At 38.6% G+C, this 19,087-nt stretch overlaps 1 protein-coding gene across 4 annotated transcripts in view; it reads right to left on the bottom strand.

Annotated features, from left to right (window-relative positions):
- SAXO1 (stabilizer of axonemal microtubules 1) overlaps positions 1 to 19,087 on the bottom strand; it is a 113,844-nt gene that overhangs the window by 10,649 nt on the left and 84,108 nt on the right. For all 4 annotated transcript variants that reach the window (XM_072655559.1, XM_072655572.1, XM_072655579.1 and 1 more), the window contains exon 2: positions 14,651 to 14,830. In XM_072655559.1, coding sequence (XP_072511660.1) covers positions 14,651 to 14,830 — 180 coding nt within the window. The remainder of the gene's footprint in view (positions 1 to 14,650; positions 14,831 to 19,087) is intronic.

The raw sequence follows: 19,087 nt of genomic DNA, 5'->3' as shown, positions 1-19,087 counted from the left end.
AGATCCAGCAGTGCAAATATCAATGATATGGCCTTGAGGCCACTACCTAGGCAAATGCCAAGTAGTGAAACTTCCTATAATATAGTTCTGTTTGGAGAACACATAAATAAAACTGCATTTCAGTTTAAATTAGAGAGGAAAAACTGTTGTCTGTCAAAAATGTCAGCAACTAGAAGGGGGAGGAATGAGGAGGAAGTGGAATCTCCATTTTACGTAGCCACTGGGTTGAGTTTGGAGGCAGCACTGGACCACACATCCCTGTATAAACATATCATTCAATTAAGTCAGAGTAACTGCTCTGTTCCATTTCACATTCAAAGAGGGAAATATCAGAGGATCCTAAGGGCAAGAAATGAAGGGGGAAAAAACAATTTCATTGTATTGTTCATTCCCCAGATAGCACAGGGATACTCTCTGTTATACATTTCCTAGATATGTGGGGCCTCAAATACATAATGGCTCTGTGGTGTAGAAAATAGGATTAGGAGTTGATGCATTCATTCTAATCCAGAATTATCCAACAACTGGTTTAAAGAGTGCTGACAACTATAAAATCCTCTGTGATGTATCTTCTCTTATAAAGCTTACTGCAAAATTATAGAATTAGTTTATTCCACAGATATCCCAGGGATATTTTCTGTTATATTTTTCTAAGCATTTTTGTTGTTCAGTCATTTCTGACTCTTCATGAGCCCATTTGAGGTTTCTTGACAAAGATACTAGAGTAGTTGCTGCTATTTCCTTCTCCAGCTCATTTTACAGGTAAGGAAACTGAGGCAAACAGGGTTTAAGTGACTTGCCAGAGTCACACACCTAGTAAGTGTCTGAGGCTGGATTTTAACTCACAAAGACGAGTCCTCCTGACTACAGAGCCAGCATTCTATCTACTGTACCACCTAGCTGCAGTAGTTAGGGATGACTTCAAATACACACTACCCTATGATACAGAGCAAAGGACTCAGAGTCAAAGCATTCATTCCAACCCAAATGGTAAAGCATGACAAGTATCAAATTCTTCAGTACTTATGTTTCTTGCCTATTAAGTAGTTAACAATTATAACTGAACATAGAGAATTGGTTAATCATTGAAACAAAGAAGAACAATTAATAAATTTGAGGACTGTGCTTTAAGTACTTTCCAAAGGTTAAGTATTTGTCCAAAAAAGTTCTTTTGCCCTTAGTAAAAGGAAGTTTTAATCAAACCTTGTTTCCTGAAGTAAAAACCAAGAAGTATGAGACTCCAGTATCTTCACTAAAATACATTTTTAATTTACCCAAGCAAAAAAGTTTCCCTTCTTTAACAAAAACAAAATACCTCTTAATAGTATCAGGTTAAGTATACAATCCCTTTTGAAGACATTAACTGTAATATATTGAGTTATAACATAACTATATATCCCCATTATCATGTAAAATATTATATCTTATAGATCACATAAAATAAAAAATGTTTCCATTTTCTTAGTTGTCACTCAGACCTTTAGTTCATGAGGTCAGAGATTTATAGGTAAAGGGAATTTTAGATACTATTTAACCTCATCCCTTCATGTTACAAATGAGCAAACTGAGGTCTGGACTTGCCCAAAATAACATAGGTAGCGAGTAGCCACAGAATTAAGATTGGAACTACCTTTGATTCCAATGTTCTTTCCATTATACAAGGTTCTGGCCCACTTGGAGTGGTTGTACCATCTACCATACAATCTTCAGCCATTCCTTCTCAAGTACCCACTATGAGTCATGACCTAACAAAGAAGGAAATGATCTAAGATACGATGTAGCAGAAAGAACATTGGCCTTGGAGTCAGAAAGACTGGGTTCACAATCTATCTCTGCCACTTACTAGCTACATGGCCAAAGGAAAGTCACTCAGCCTCTCAATCTCAATTTCCTCATCTGTGAAATGAAGATAATAGTATTAGTACTTTTTATTTTCATAGAATTTGGGAGAGGATCCAATGAGATGATATAAGGAATGTATTTCCTAAAGTGCTAAATAAAGCTCAGCTATTATTAAGTTTTTATTCAACACACTATTTTTAAGCAGCTACAAAAGTTACCCAGTATAGGAGGTCAAAAGTTACGACTAAAAATTAAACAAAGATTAAAGGAGGCTTGATAAGGAGGAAAATTATAAAGTTTAGCCAGGCAGTATACAGATTGCTGGTGTGTGGAGTCGGGAAGACGTGGGTCAAGCCCTAACTTGGATGACTATAAGCTGTGTGATCTTGGGCAAGGCATTTAAGCTCTCTGTACCAAGCTCAGTTTCCTCAACTGTTAAATGAGGAGGGGTAGACCTATGGCCTCAAAGGTTATCCAGTTCTAAATCAATGATCCTATATTTCTATTGTTTACAAGGATGGATGGAAAAAAAGGTTTTAGAAAAGGAACATACTGCAAAAAGGAGTAAAGTCAACTACAGATACACTGGAGATGATGAGTAAGTGTCTTCAAAGTGGCCAAGAAATCTTTTTCCACCTTAGTTTAGCTGCCCAAGAATCTTCTCCTGGCCCAGTGATGTTCCTCTTCTGGTAATTCAAGTAATTTTCAGGATACGTATGTTAGTGACCAAAGGAGGAAAGAATGCGTTTGTTCATTTGTTATGCTCAAATAAATGAAATTAATAAACTCTCTGTAATTACACCCATTAAAAGCATGGCGTGAGGGGAAGAAAGGAGAGGGATTTAGAATTTGGCAACATTAGGAGATGGTTAAATTTATATATCTTAAATTATATTTTGTATCTGAAAAAAAAACAAAGATACCAAGCCTTGGCAAAGAAAAAGAAAGAAATGACTATCTTGACTCCAATAAGAATGAGAATTATTGGATGGGTTTTGATCCATATAATAATGCAGGTCACGTAAGGAGGGACCACTCAAATCAATGATTTACTGGCCCATCTGACTACTTGCAAATACACATGATTTAACCCTTAAAATCAAGCACTCTTGTATAGAGAGACAGCGGGGTATGCAGGATTTGGAAGCAGAAAACCCAGGTTCAAACATCAGTGCTGCTATTTACAATACATAGAACACCTTCGGCAAATCACCTTACTGTCTGGACTTCAGTTTCCTTTTCTGTGTAATTAAAGTGGCTGGATTACATTAGTTCAGAAGGCTATAATATAAATCTATGATTTTAAAATCTAATAGAAACCTTTATGAAATTTCCCTTCTTAAAAAACTGCTAAAAGGACCCCCAATATCCTCCATTAAAATCCTACTCCAATGTCTCAATATGGTGTAGAAGTGCCTCTGGATATCTGAAGGCTATGGACTGCAGAGTGTAAAGTCGAATCATTCCTACAGCTATGGGAAGTCTTCACATATAAGACTAGTGAAAAACCCCGTGTCTCCCATCCAATAAGCACCATTGCTAAGTCTGGAGAGAAAGGCCTGTCCTGTCACTAGAACTACCTAGAATAGTTGTGATCTACATGACAAGAAGGAGTACACTGATGAAGTCACAGCTTCTTGACTTGATTAACCATAGAAGACATTCCTAAAGCTCATCCAACCAGGTGATTAATAAGTAAGGTTCTTAGAAATATATAAACACAGTAAGTGAAGAGTAAAAGGACTTCCCTGGGTCATACCTTCCCAGTGATTGGATTACTAGGAGATACTCTTTTTTTTTAATGTGTAAGACCATGGAAAGGCCTCAATTAGATGTCAGATGCATGTCTCCTCTCTTTTCTTCTCCCTTCAGCTCATCAAGCGTAAGGAAAGGTAAATCAGAAAGATTATATTATGAACCCACTTCTCTAAAGTTGTACGACCCTGGGTAAGTCACTTAACCTCTGTTTCCTCCTCGCAAAATGGGAATACTAATAACACCTACTTGACAGGATTGTAGTAAGGTTCAAAAGAGAATAGTTATAAAGTGCTAAGAACGGGGCATGGTACACAGCAAGCACTAATATAAATGTTAGTAATTATTCTAATAGCCAAACAAGTTATTACCTACCCTGGATCTTTTTGTTTAGCTAGTGGGGAAAAACTCTGGGTTCCAGGGTAGAAAGAGACACGTATCTCTTTTCTAATTTCCCTACTGCTTCCTTAATGAAGGGGGTAAGAACCAGACTAGGTCAGAAAGGAGACAGAAGGACCACAGCCTTCTACTGACTGATGACTTCTTTCCTTTCTCCAGCAAAACTAAGACCTGTACATATAAAAACATTTTTAGCAACACTTTTTGTACTGGCAAAGGTCTTGGAAACTAAGGTGATGCACATCAACTGGGGAAATGGCTAAACAGATTATGGTATATGATTGTAACGGAATACTATTGTGTTATGTTAAAAAATGATGAGTGAGGATAGTTTCAGGAAAACCTGGAGAGACTTGTATGAAATAAGCAGAAACAGGAGAACAATTTATGCAATTATACATTTTAGACAAACAATTTTGAAAGCTTTAGAAACTCTGACCAACACAATGACTGACCACAATTCCAGAGGACTTATGATAAAACATGCTACCTGCCTGATGGTGGAAGGATGATGGACTTAGAATTCAGACTGAGACAAATATTTGGGGGATATGGCCAATGCAGGCATTTTTTTTTATTTGACTATGTATATTTGTTGAATGGGTTTTATTTTCCTTTCTTTTTCAATGTGAGGGGGAAGCAAGGAGGGCAAGAAGATAGAATCTTGTTCATTGATAAAAAATGAAATTTAATCTATAAAAAAGATCAGGGGTGATAAGCCTTCTAGTCATATTTCTGGCAAGATCTTTTTTTTCCTTCTAATTTTACCCTACCTGTTGTCAAATTCATTTTAGAGCGGCAATAGAAAAGAAGTACAGAACCTCACCTTTCCAACATGGGCTAGGTTCTTCTCCAAAGTAATTAACTTTTCCCCATCTGTGGAATTAATCCATAACTATTAGAAACATGATTACCAAATCAATCAACAAATATTAATTAAGCGCCTACATATGCCAGGCACTCTACTAGGTACTGGGGATACAAATGCAAAACAAATGAAATAATCCCCCCTAGCAAAGTACAATCTAATGGGGAAACACCAAGGACATATGTAAGTATAAACAAATATTAAGATTATAAGGAGAAGGTAGTTAATTATAAGGAAGATAACGATGGCACTAGTAGTAGGGAGATCATGTAGAAGAAGGAGGTGCTTTAATAGGGTCTTGAAGGAAAAAGAAACAAGGGAGTTCCTATGAAGTAGAGATGAGAAGGAATCATAGTCTAGGTATAGATGAGAAAAACAGACCAGAGTAATATCTCTGGACATTTGTATCTTAGTCCCATCTAATCGTGGAATATCAAATCTGAAAATGACCCTAGAAAATATCTACTACAATCTGTCATTTTACAGATGGGAAAACTGAGTTGAAATTCAGAGGCTATTCACTTCCAAGAGAAGTGAATTGTTCAAGGTCGTATGGCTCACTAGAGTGAAAATTAGGATTAGAAATCTCAGTCCAGTGCCCCTTCCACTACATCAAAACTGCTGCACATAAATGCTATTTTCACATGACAGAATTTCACTAATGAAAAAGGAACATGCAGTATAACTCTCTTACTCATACCTACAAATGTAGTTTGTCAACCTAGCTGAAGGCAGATTGATCCTTTATAAGACAGCATCCAAAGGTTGGAAGAAATTCACATTAAGAAATGACTGAAAATAGCAACCATTTTCCTTCATGTGGCATGTACTGTAAATTGCAAGCTTTTTAAGATTTATGAGCAGTAAGAGTCATGCGCTATTCTAATGGTATCCCATGCTGTGATGATAACCTTTCCAGAAGCCAGGTGTTTTTTGTGTTTGGGTTCACCATCAAGCCAAGCAACCAACCACTGCATTATACTACTGCCCCAAAAGCAAGATGCCAAGCTGCCTTGGCACCAACCTCAAACAATTAAGCCAGGCCAATCTTTGGTAGTAAGAGTTCTTACTTATACATTCACCATCCTAGAGTTGATGGTGAACAGTCACCAAACAAGACATAGGAGACAATGTTTTAAGGCCACAAGGGTTGGATGTACCTAGGTATATCCTTCTTTCATGACACATAATGCTCCATATTATCTGGCTATTAGTAATCACTCACATCACTGCGCTTTCAAGATCCACAAACCAGGGCTCTACTGTAGAAGGAAAGGGCTAGCGATATGATTCAGGATTGACTCAGATAAATTCAGGTTTTGATACTCAATACCTCCTCCTCACCCTCTGTTGCCTCTCCCCTTTGATTAGAAAGCTGAAGGCAGGAGGGTAGAACATTAAAGTCTTCCCAAAACATTCCTTTATAAAAGGCTGCCAGGGAATTCCAAATTACTTGCTGGGGAATTCCAATGTTCATCAGCAGCTCTGTTTGGCTTCAACCTCACATGCTCATAAGTACCCCTAGATGCCTGCCACCAGTTCCCCCCCTTTTGTGTACTGTCTTCCCCTATTAGATTATAAGTTCTCTGAAGGCAGAGATTCTCTTTTTCTTATTTGTACCCCTGCACTTAGCATGATGCCTGGCACATAGTAGGCACTTAATAAATGTTTATGAATTGAATTGATTGGTAATTTCATTCTGTCTAGTGCCTAAGTGGTATTCCATGACTTCTAAGGATATAATAAAAATCATTGTGAGATTCCTTTGACTTATTTTCCCTTTATATGTCTTTCAGAGATCACAGGAAGAGAGAGCTATTTTGCTTCTCTCCCTCCTTTTTGCGCCCTACTCTAAGGAGCTGGGTGTAGATGTCATGCTCCTACCACCTCTTCGGAATGAAGGATATATGTGTGTGTATACATGTATATCATATTGTGTTTATGTATTTACATATACATATTACATGTAAACTAAGTGAAATAATTTGGAAAGGGTAAGCACTAGGAACTACTTGGAAACGCTTCATGTAGAAAGTGGTGCTTGACCTGAATTTTGAAGGAAACAAAGGAGAACAACTTCCTATTGGTCTCCTTTCCTCAAGGGTCTTTCAATTCCAAATCCCCCTCCATACAACTGCCAAAGTGATTTTCCTTTTAAAGTTCAGTCATACCATATTACTTCCCTACTCTGTAAACTCCAGTTGCTTCCTTATCTCGAGGATAAAATATAAATTCTGTTTATATTATATTAATTATAATATAGTATGTTATGTTGTTTTATGTTATGTTGTGCTGTTAGGTTGGGTTATGTTGTTACATTATGTTATATTATATTATATTACATTACATCATATTATAATTTATATCATATCATATCATATTATATTATATTTCAACCTGGCCTCACCCAATATACATTTTCAATCTTAATTACTCCCATTTTATTTATTTTATCTTTGAGATAAAAGGCTTTCTTATTGTTCTTCATACACAAGCACTCTAGTTTCCTCTCTTTGCTTTTGCACTAGCTGTCCTCCATGCTGGAATTCATTCTCTCCTCACCTCTATCTCTTAGCCTCTGTTCAAGATTCAGCTGACATGTCACCTTGTCCATTAAGCCTTGATCTCCCTCTCTCCCCACCCCATCAGGTTGTACAGTCCCCACAAAATCATCAGGTATCTATTTTGTGGGGCCTTTGGAAAATGCCTAGTTCCCCCAACATGAAGGCATCCTCATGAGGTCTTGCCTGGGTATACCCTAGATCTCCCAAGCTGGAGGCACTTTGTCTTATATCAAGTGGGTGGAGGTAGCCTCCTTTGCTTTGCTGCATATATAGGATAGTCAGAGTCTTTAAAACTGATAAGACTGAGACAATCTCTTTTTGTCATTTTTCTGCCTCACACTTGCCTGTGGGCTCCTTTCCTTCTTCATCCAGAGGGTGAAAAGCAGGGATACCAGGAACTGAGCCAGTAAGAAGGGATGGATTTCCTTCCCCTGTTCCCTCTTTTACCATGGCTCAGAGAAATGTGCCAGGGAGTATTTGGTTCTGTTGTATTTTCGATATCCTTCTCAAGTTTTGAGGGGAGGTAGTGATTCCTACCAAATCTAGGAGTTCAAGTCATGGCAATCTTGAAGCCAGGATTGGGGGTGGGTTGGTGCAGTCAGTCAACCTGGCAAAGAAGCCCAGGGAAGCCAATGTGCCTGAGACATGACCCCAGTAGGAATTTTGGACTTGGAACTGAGACTGTATAGGAATGATGCTAAACTCCAAACCTGATCCTCTTCCCCTCCCCAGAGAATGAACTGGTACAAAGGAGGAGGAGAATTATGCCTCCCATATACAGGAAGAGTAAGTTTGTATGTCTGTGACTTTAACTTTTAAAGTAAATATTTCTTGGTAAAAGTTAATACAACTGTTAGTGGCTAAATGGAACTGTGGTTCAGGGGACCACCCCCATAACACTTAGGGGAACACCACGGGAAAGAGCTAGAGACATTTGCAGAGAACCATAAACAACCCCAATCCCTTTAAGAGTAACAGAGAACACTGGGGGAGAGGAAATACGTAACCTATGCGATGAGGGCCATGGTAATCAAATGTTATACCTGTATATGAAAAGTATCATGACATGGTAGATGGAGAGTGGGCTATGGATCCTAGAAGACCTGAGTTCAGGTTTCACCTCTGAAAGATACTGGTGATGTGACTCCTTGGGTAAATCAACTAATCTCTAAGATTTAGATAACCCTCTAATAGTATAAATTGCCAACTTGTGCTGAAAAGTTTCCTCCCTGATGAATTCCCTCTATCACTTCTCTTATCCTCTAGTGTTATTTCTCTAGTAAGTTCCCTGAGGGCAGGGACAGTCCTATTTTTGTCTTTGCATCCCCAGCACCTAAAGCAATGCCCAACACATAAGGTTGGCATTCACTTTTCCTTTTGCCTTCAATCTTTCTCAACATCAGTGTCTTTCCCAGTGAGTCCAGTCTTTTCATTATGTGACCAAAGTATTTAAGCTTCAGTATTTGACCTTCCAGTGAATGGTCATTTGCTTTATGTGGGACTCTCATCAGTCTTCTCTAGCACCACAATTTGAAAGCATATATTTCCTTATAATCCAATTCTCACAACCTCACAATGCTACTAGAAAAACCATAACTTTGACTATAAGGACCTTTGTCAGCAAGGTGGTGCTTAATTAATGCTAAATAACTGATTGATTCAGAAAGTAATTTATCCAAGGTCCTATAGCAAGTAAACAGCTAATTCAGGATTAGAATAGTTCCTTAGACACCAAATCTATTGGCTTTCCTACTCTATACAGCCCTTATATCATCATATACAGCCTCATGATCATCTAACATTCAGTTTTGAAAATGCTTCAACATCTCTGTCCCTTCCTTTTGACCAAATGTTGAGTTGGGCGATATTTTTACATCTATGGAAATTTTTTAGGCTTTGTTTTGATCCATGATTAGACTAGATGTTTATTGTCATAAATAACATGGATAATTAGTAATTTAAGATCATCCCCTGGGCAAATTTCATTTTACAGATACTCAGGACAGTTCCATTGAGGGCCCACAGAGTGAGGCAGGTTGAGCCTGTCTTCTTCTCTAAATATAGGGAATCTAAATATATAAACATTTCTGTTTATAGACCACTAAAAAAGACCTCTCAGAATTTTTTTTCTGAATTTCCAGGGCAGGAATTATGGAATTCTGGTTTGCATGCTTCCAATTGATACTTACACAGTTCATCTTTTAGCTGAAATTTTAAATACAATCAGAACTCTCATTTTTAGTGACCTCTGAGATGCCACATGATTGATAACATCTGCCTCCTCTAACATTCCAAGGAAAAGATTCCCCTCCGTCTCCTCACCACCAACACCCCCAGGACTCCCTAGACTATTTAGAGTGACTTCTGTTCAAATATTAAATTCCAGTACATGTCCCAGTGGCTATCTCTGGGAAAGGACTGTTTTTCCCCCACTTTTATTAGTCCATATAACTTGGTTTGGCTGGCTTGAAGAAACTGCTTCATCTGGGGGATAAGAGAAGGAAGATGCTAAGCAGACAAAGAAAGTCTTTACAAGAACAAGAAGAAAAAGACTGAAGAAGCACGCTGAGTTACCGCTTCCAACCAACACAAAACTTTCTTTTCTTTTCCTCTCTCTCACAAACCCCTTTTGTTTGAGGGTAAGGGACTGGGTTTAAGGGACCCCCATGGTTTCAGGCCTGAGGACTAGGTTTGATTTGAGGAATGCTAACACCTAGATGACAGAGGCACATGATTGGCTCACAATTTGGTAGTCTCCTCAATAGCTGACATCCCACCACAGAGAAACTTTGACCCTGAAGCCCTGCTCTCCTCATTGGTGACTGCTTTTCTGAAAGGGCTACCATTTCAGGATGTGCTCCAGCCATACTTCACCTTATTTACATCTCAGCTCAGTCTCAGGACCTTCCCCTCCTCCTCAAGAGCCTCCTTGCTATCCCCTAGGTACCCTTTCCCATCCCCTTTCTAGTTCCTCTTTGTATGTCATCTTTTACCATTAGACTAGAATCTCCTTCAGCATAAGGGACCATCTTGTTTGCTTGTATTGGAAGCCCAGGAGGTAGCACAGTGCTTCTTAGCACGTACTAAGTGCTTAATAAATGCTCTATAAATAGGATTTAGAATAGAAAGGGTCTTTAGAAATTATCTAATTCAACTTTCTCATTTTAGAGATAAGGAAAATGAGACCCAAAAGGATTAAGTGACACAGACAGTAAGTACTTGTGTGTGTTGGAGTGGAGGGCAAATAAGGCAGTGGACAGAAACTCTTGCAGGATCTCCAGTCTCCCCCAACCCTTGATTAGATGCCAGATTCCTTGAAAGATAAATCTTTTCCTAAAGAAGTTCAAGGCTAAATCATGCTACTCCATCTCCTGACATAGATGCAAAATAAAACAGGCATTTTTTCATATGGCTGGCCAATATGGAGATGTTTTGTTTAACTACAAATGCATATTTGCTTTATAAGGGTTTTGTTTTCTTTTTTCCCAATGGAGAGGGGGAGGTGGGAGGAAGAGAAAATAAATGCTCATTAATTGAAGATATACATATTTTTTTTTATTTTAATTAGCAAACCTAGATCTGCCTTAATTTCCCATTTCCCTGATTGGAACAATTACTCCACTGCATGGTGGATACAGCCTGGCCCTGAAGATCAATAATTCTCATCCCAGCTTTGCCCTGACTACATGGTACATACTCAGTCACCAAAGATAGTATTTTTCCATGTGAAGAGACTGTGAACTGCTTCTGGGAGAATTATGAGGACTAGAGCATGCATGGTCACTCTGGGTTGACCTACCAAGTAGTTGGAAAGAGACTTTCCACTGGCTTCATAGCCAGAACTTTTGGAGTCTTCAAAATAGCCTGATTCAGCACGAGCTGCAGTTTTGCTGCATTTATGTCTAGGGGAGTAAGGTGACTCATATTAACATTTCCTTTGCCACTGCAGCCTAAGGACCATGGGATCTCTCCATCTGAACTGTGGCTGAAGAGTTTCATATGTGTTGTCAGCCCAACAGAACGTGGGGTCCTTTAAAGCAGGGACTCTCTTGCTTTTCTCCTTGTATTCCCAGCATTTAGCATAGTGCTTTGCACATAGTAAGCACTGAATAAATGCTTTATTCATTCATTCACTGGTTGCTAGTAAGACCATGTGGTAGGATAAGGAGGGAGAGCTGCCCCAGTCTGAGACCAGGTGGCCCCAGATAAATGGACCTGGATCTTTTATCTTTTTATTCTTTCTCTTCCCTTCTAGGAACAGAGAGAGGAGTTTCTAGTCTTGACTAGGATCCAAAGCATCTGGAATCCCAAACCCAAGGAGGCTGTTGGAGCCAGACAAACAGCAGTGTCTTGAGGACCAAGGGTTGGGGACACTATTCTAATAGAAGCCAGCACCTATGACAAATGTTCATTGTTAACTGGCTGTGTGTTGACTCATACCCTACTCTACTTGCACATGGCCACCATCCTACATTAGGTGCTCATCATCTCATCTGAACTACTGCAAATAGTCTCCAAACTGGTCTTTTCCCCAAAATGAAATGGGCTGTTTTCAAGACTCTTCCTCACCAAAGGTCTTCCAGGTAAAGACTAGATGACCACTTGTCTATAATATTGTAGAACCCTTTCTAACCATGGGTTGGACTGAGGTCCCTTTTCAGCCCTTAAATTCTATAATTCTATGGACCTATGATCCTATGAGTCATAAACTTGGAGCAAGGGAAATCTGGATTCAAGTCTTGCCTCCGATATTTAATAGTTATATGAATACGGGGACAAATCACTTAAGCTCTCTCTACACAGCAATAAATTCCATTTCCAGATGGTTCTTATTGTTAAGAAGTCTTTCTTTATGTCAAGACTAAATTTACCTTTTTGCAACTTCTACTTACCATTCCTGGTTCTTCCCTCTTAAGCCAAGCCAAGTAAATCTAATCCCACTTTCAGGTGACAGTCCTTCAAATACATATCTCGCCTGAGTCTTATCTTCTTTGGGCTCAGCATTCCCAGAGCTTCATGTGACATGTTCTAAAGACTGTTCACCATTCTAGTGGCTGGTCCTCTGAATGCTGTCTAGTTTAATCAGTATTCTCCCTAAATGCAGATCCCATAACTGAACACAGTTGTAGATGTGATCTGACCACTCTGCCAACTAAAATATAATGTCTCTCAAGAAGCTTCTGTGGCTGTTTGAATGCTCCAAGACAAAATACAAATTCCTCAGCTTGACACTTGAAGTCCTACACAATCGGATTCCAGCCTACCTTTCAAGATTTAGTCCATACTATATCCCCAACATGTACCATATGTTCTAACCAAACTGGTCTACTTGCTGGTCTTCCCATTCAGGATTCCATCTCCTACCTTTTATAAACTATTGCCCCTCCCTAAAATGTTCTCTCTCCTCCCTTTCACTTCTTAAAATGCTTATCTTCAAAGTTCAAGTGCTCACTTCTAAGAATGCCTTTCCTGATTCCTCCAGAAATAACATTGTTAGTAATCTCTCCCCCGTCCAAATATCAGCTGTTAATTGTTGTTACTGTGTGGTCGTTTCAGTCATGTCTAACTCTTCATGATCCCATTTGGGGTTTTCTTGGTAAGGACACTGACAGAGTTGGCCATTTCCTTCCCCAGCTCTTTTTAAAGATGAGGAAACCGAGACAAACAGGGTTAAGTGACTTGCACAGGATTACACAGCTAGTAAGTGACTGAAGCCAGATTTTAACACAGGTCCTCCTGACTCCAGACCTGGCACTCCATCCAGTGAGTCATCTAGCTGTCCATAGATATCAATGACTTAGCTGCTTACATGTAATATCCTTTAATGGAATATAATCTTCCTAAAAACACTTTTACCAATCTCCCATGCCTTGTGCTTATTCAGTATTTTTTGGACTGAATGCATTATGGTAGCCTTGAAAAATAAGAGTTCTGCCTCTGTTAATTATTCTATCAACTGATCTAAGGTCAAAAGAGGAGCCACTAAAATTAGTTGTCACTAAATGTTTCCAAACACAGAACTGAACATTCTCAATCCAATCCTCAAACAATTTATGAGAACAAATTAAAAGTAATCAAATTCAAAATTATCTTAAGCAGGCTGAGCCCCCTTCATTTCCTTGCTAACCCTTGGAGCTGCCCTAATTTGGGTGCTCTTCTCTCCCCATCCCCAAAATATCTTACGGTTTTAATGTCTTTCTCCCACTCCAGAATTATCATAATAATGCACACACAGCACTTTAAATTTTACAATGTACTTTCCTCATAACAACTCTGTGAACCAGAGAATAGCAATACCATCCTTACTTTACAGAGGAAGAAACTGAGATGCAGAAAACTGAACAGAATCTTACAGCTACTTAAGAATCAGAGCCAAGAGTCTAGAACCCAGGTCTTTCAACTCTCAATGGAATGGCTCAACCACATCACACTGCATAGCTCCAGCAGGCTCATGTTTCCTCCTTCCTCATTTGTCTGACTTTCCATTTTTGAATCTACACAGGGAAAATATGTTGCAAAAGCAACAGTTTTTTAGCCAGAATTCTCTTAGGAACTTTGCTACTATTTCCAACCTATAAAATACACGGACTTTGATGCAGGACATCTTCAGGATACTCCTCCAAATAGAAACAGAAAATCCAGCTCAGCACTGTTCGACCTAAGCCAGAAACCTGGTCCTTTGCTACCCGGACCACATGAAAATTTTAAATGCCCTATTAGGCATTTTTATTAGTAGATTATTATTAGAACCTCTACAAACCCATCCTTCAAAGCATATTCTTCATTTTTTGAGCAGACTTCTCTCAGGAGCTATTACTATAGCTTGTGAAGTGGTTTGTCCTTCATTCTCAAAGAGGACCATGACATCAGGGAGATGTCATGACTTACAAGTGACTTTGATTTGAGTGAGGGAAGGCTGTGAAAAGTCACCAGCCTCACTTGCTCCTACAGAGCCATCTGGGTCCTGTGGCCAGATATCAATCAGAAAGACTGGAGATGGCCCAGGATACAGTGGGAACAAGGTCTCCCACTACCATCCTGTACTATAGCTAAAGACAACCAGGAGGTCTGACCAACCTCCAACTCATTTTAAAAGATTAAGGATGGTAGAGGTGAGGGTTTCCTAGTAAGAGGCAGAATCCCATAAAGACATTTCATAAGCATAATCCTAGTATTAATTATTTCTTCCCCTACAAAAAAAAAGACATTTATATTATCTTACTTTGATGTAGAGATGCCCTCCATTGGTATAGACCCTTTGTGATATTCTAACTTGGGCTTGAAGGATTCTCTTGGTTGGTAACACTGATATGTACCATAATTCTCTGTGTACTCTGAATGAAGGGGTCTGTTCTCTGATTGTTCGTAAATCTTGGTAGGCATATGTGGACAACGATGACGCCTAAAAAGAAAAGCAGAGAAATTAATTAATCCATTAACATTCTCCTCAGGTGCCCAACTGAGGATGCTTGAAAGCTTTAAGGCCTGGAAAGTCCTACCAGGCTAGAAAGATTAATTTTTGGAAGAGAGGATCAGACTCTTTATTGGCAATCCATAACCCAACCTAACTTAATTCAGAGAGAGTCATTACCAGCAGAGCAGACCCTTTATTGGCAATCTTTTATTGGCAACCTAACTCAGTTCAGGGACAGTCATCACCAGCAGAAGGTTAATTAAAGGGTACAGAATTTTTTTAGCTGTGGCAATTAATTTACTGAGAAGACATAAAAACAGGACCTTAAGAGTCACCTAATGAGTTGTCCTCATTTTATGGATGAAAAGACTATGGCATAGAAAAAATACATAGCTTGCCTAGGATAACAAAGCTAGTGACTTAGGTCTTCCCCACTCTGTGTCTAGTGGCCTATCCACAAAGTATTAAAGCAGTTACTAGTTAGAGGAAAAGGTTTCATAGTAGGTACTAATGAAATTAAATTCATTCACACTGTTACTGAAGGCTGCGAATTCAAGTACACCATTCCAAAGTGTGACTTTCAGAAAGAGATTACACAGCGTCTAGATTGGGGGTCTAGACTCAGACATATAGTTATAGCTTGTTCATCACACATGCAAATTAGGGAATGGATCATGTTATTCTATTCCAATGATATTCAAACATAATAAAAGTGGACTTTTATTATGTTTGAATATAGCTTGGCAGTTATGAAACTCAGATTCATAAAATGAAAATCTGTATATCTTTGTGAAACTAATTGCTAAGATAATAACTGATGTATAAAATAGTAGTTTCAAGTTTACAGAGAATTTTTCTTACAACAATCCTGTGAAATAGGAAGAATTATTAGCCCCATTTTACAGATGAGGAAATTGAGGCTGTGAGACCTTAGTTTACGACTTCCCTGGTGTCACAAAGCCAGCAAGTATCAGAGTCAGAAGTCAAACATGCATCTTCTGGTTCTGTGACCAGGGCTCTTTCCCCCATATCAAACTGTGTAACTCTAAGATATTTGTTATTGAGTATGTATGACAACAGCAATAGAGGAGTATCTATGACAACAGGAATAGAACGAAAGGACTAGTTTCTTGTCTTTAGAGGTGATCCAGCCCAGGAACAGATTATTGCCATACAAAGAAAATTTCCATAATAATTAATCCTTAAGGTATTTAAAAAGAGGTTGACAACTTCCTCTCCTTAGCAGGACTATGTTGAACCAGATGCCCTACTACTACTGGCAACACAGCTTAGTGCAACTGTTCCCAGCCTTTTCAAATCTTTTTATTTTTTTAATAAATTTTTAGATTTTAAATTTAAATACAAAACTAGAAAGCAAATAAACACTGCCATGTATACAGCTGAACATAAGAGAGGATTCAATATAGAACAATAAATCTCCATTTCAAAAAAATCTACATAATAAATACTACACATTGTTTTCAGTTGTCCAGCTTTTCTTTGTTTCCTTGTAGGTTTTCTTTTTTTTTCTGCTGTAAACTTTTTACTTTATTTTTTTCCCCTCAACCCCCTTTCCCCCCTAAGGAAGGCTACAATTAAGCATACACACACACGTACGTACATGTATTTACTCACACATATTTGTAAGTGCGTTATGCTTATTTCTTCCTATCGTCTGTTTCTCTGAAAGTGGATAGCATCTTCCTTCATAAGTCTAAGTCTTTCCATGTTTTTTTTTAAATCAACCAGCTCATCACTTCCTACACCACAGAAATATTCCAATCCAATCACATCCTACCTGAAAGATTTTCTATGAAAATTTTCCCCAATTTTCTTCATTCCTTCTATTCTTGATTACATAGGTTTCAAATCCTTTTTAGTGTAACAAGCTTTTACAGACTCCCATATCACTGTAAAACAACTGCACTATTAGTATTTGTTGGGGAAAATACAACACGTCAAAAAAAATTACTATGAATATGGTAATACTCATAAATTAATTTGTATTTTATTAATCATAACTGCATCTATGTCCATTGGGACAAAAGGGAATATATATATATATAAATGGCAATACTTAGCATAAAAATGGATTTGTGTACCTACTAGGTCCACTAATTTATTCATCTCCATCGCAAAATCTTTTCTTCTAAAGGCTCGATGGGTCCTTAACAATAACTATTGACAAGGTGGAAAGAGCTCTTGGCCTGGGGTCAAGAAACCTAGGTTCAGGTCCCAGCTCTGACACTTGCTACTTGCGTGATCCTAGGCAAGTCATATAATCTCTCTGAGCCTCAGTTCCCCAGATGTAAAATGGGGATAACAGTATTTGTACTATTTATCTCACAGGGTTTTACAGAAAACTCTTTGAAAACCCCTAAAAATGCCAAATCAGTCTGAGTTCTTGTTATCATGCATTTCAAGATTGTTTCTAGCTTTCTGTCTCTACTATTATCATTTCCCCTTTGTCTTGAATATGGATCATATGAGCAACCAAAGTATTTCTTGACACTGCTAATAATATTGATAATGATAGGGACTTACAGAGAAGTCCCAAAACTTTGAGGACTCCGTGACTCAAAGCAAACTAAAGGACCTAAAAAAAGAAAAACAATGCCTCATGGGAGGAACACTGGATTAACTGTTTTGAATTTTTCCCCTTTAAACCTATCAAGCAGAGAGAAAAGAAAACTGTCTGGAGTAATAGGAAAAGGAGGTGTAGAGAATGACATCTTAAAAAATTCAATAGTACTCAAATCTAAAAACTGTATTCTAGAATCTGAGCATGTTACAGCTGGAAAGCACCTCGGAGGTCCAACTTCCTCATTTTACAGATAAGGAAATGAGTCCCAGAAGTGACTTGACCAACCTAAATCACAGCAGAGCCAAAGCAGGGACCAAGCATCCCAAACCCTAGGCCAGGGCTCTTTCTTCTAAACTATTTGGACAGAAAACAACTAATTCCAAAACAACTTCTCTACCTGAATCATAATACCCATGACTTCCAAAAACACGGAGGAAAAGAAAGTTATGCCAGTAATTCCAGAAGATCACAGTGCAAGTTGGCAAAAGGAAGGGTACCTTATGGCCTTCAAGTGCAAGGAATATAGTAGCTTCACCAACCCCTTTCACCCCAGAGAAGCTCACAGATTCCTGTTGGGGAAACTGAGTCTCCCGGTTAGAGTAAGGTCAGCAATAATAGATCCAATTCCCTTTTCTCACCAGTATGGAGGAGTTTGAATATCAACTAGCCCCCAGGAGTCTTTTCTCCTTCCAACTGGCATGAATCAGAATCAGTCCCCAACTTCTTTGCCCTCTGTACCCAGTGCCTGGTCCTGCTGGATCCAGATAAGAATACCATAAAATCCCATGAGACCTAACTGGTTGAGGAGACAGTGTCCCATTCCTCTGGGACCTCACTTCCCTCTGGATCTGTTTCCACTGTTCTTCTGATGGCAATTTGTTTCAAATTTTCTATCAACTGACTAACTTTACTGTCTTTTTTATGAGTTCCAAGTTTCCTTGTACAGGACCATTTGTATTCTGAACCTCCCTCGGAATTTGTTTTAAGTCACCAGGCCCTGAGAATGATATTACAAAAGAGACAGATGAAGCACTGGTGCCTGACACTGTTTTTACTTACTGTTATTAAACATCGTGCCTGCCTCATTTGGTAGAATGAGAAAGCCTCATTAAAGATGCTGAAAGCAGAATTTTAATAAGTTTTTCAGGATCCATAGCAACCCAAAGAGCTGCATTTCATAGGGTCCTCTACTTACAAATCAATGAGGACAATGTTACTAGGACATCCATCGTTATATCGGAGGGTTTTCTGGGGGCCCAGAAAGCCATACATAGGCAGGCCTTTGACGTTTACATCTTAGCATCCCTATAATCTACATTTAGCAACAACACTGAAGACAGGACACCAGCTCACTGCCTTCATTTGTTTCAATCTTGTCTTCTCCTCCAAACCATGCTTATACCTACCAATAATCTATCCCCAAAACCATACTAGTAAATTTTTTTTAACTAACAAATATTTTAATATGCCATCTAAATAAAACCATTTATTTCACAGAAATTTCTTTTCTGGCAAAGTATTTCCAGTCAAGACAGGAAAAAATACTTCTGGATATTCATGTCTCTATTACGAGAAGTTAATATCACTAGCAGCTGAATCAATGCACTGTATAATTGACTTATGTTTTCAATGTAATTGTAATATAAAACCACCAGGCTCAT

Source organism: Notamacropus eugenii, chromosome 1 (assembly GCF_028372415.1).
Source record: "Notamacropus eugenii isolate mMacEug1 chromosome 1, mMacEug1.pri_v2, whole genome shotgun sequence".
In the NCBI taxonomy this organism is placed as follows: Eukaryota; Metazoa; Chordata; class Mammalia; order Diprotodontia; family Macropodidae; genus Notamacropus; species Notamacropus eugenii.
This window is presented reverse-complemented; position numbering and strand designations above follow the sequence as displayed.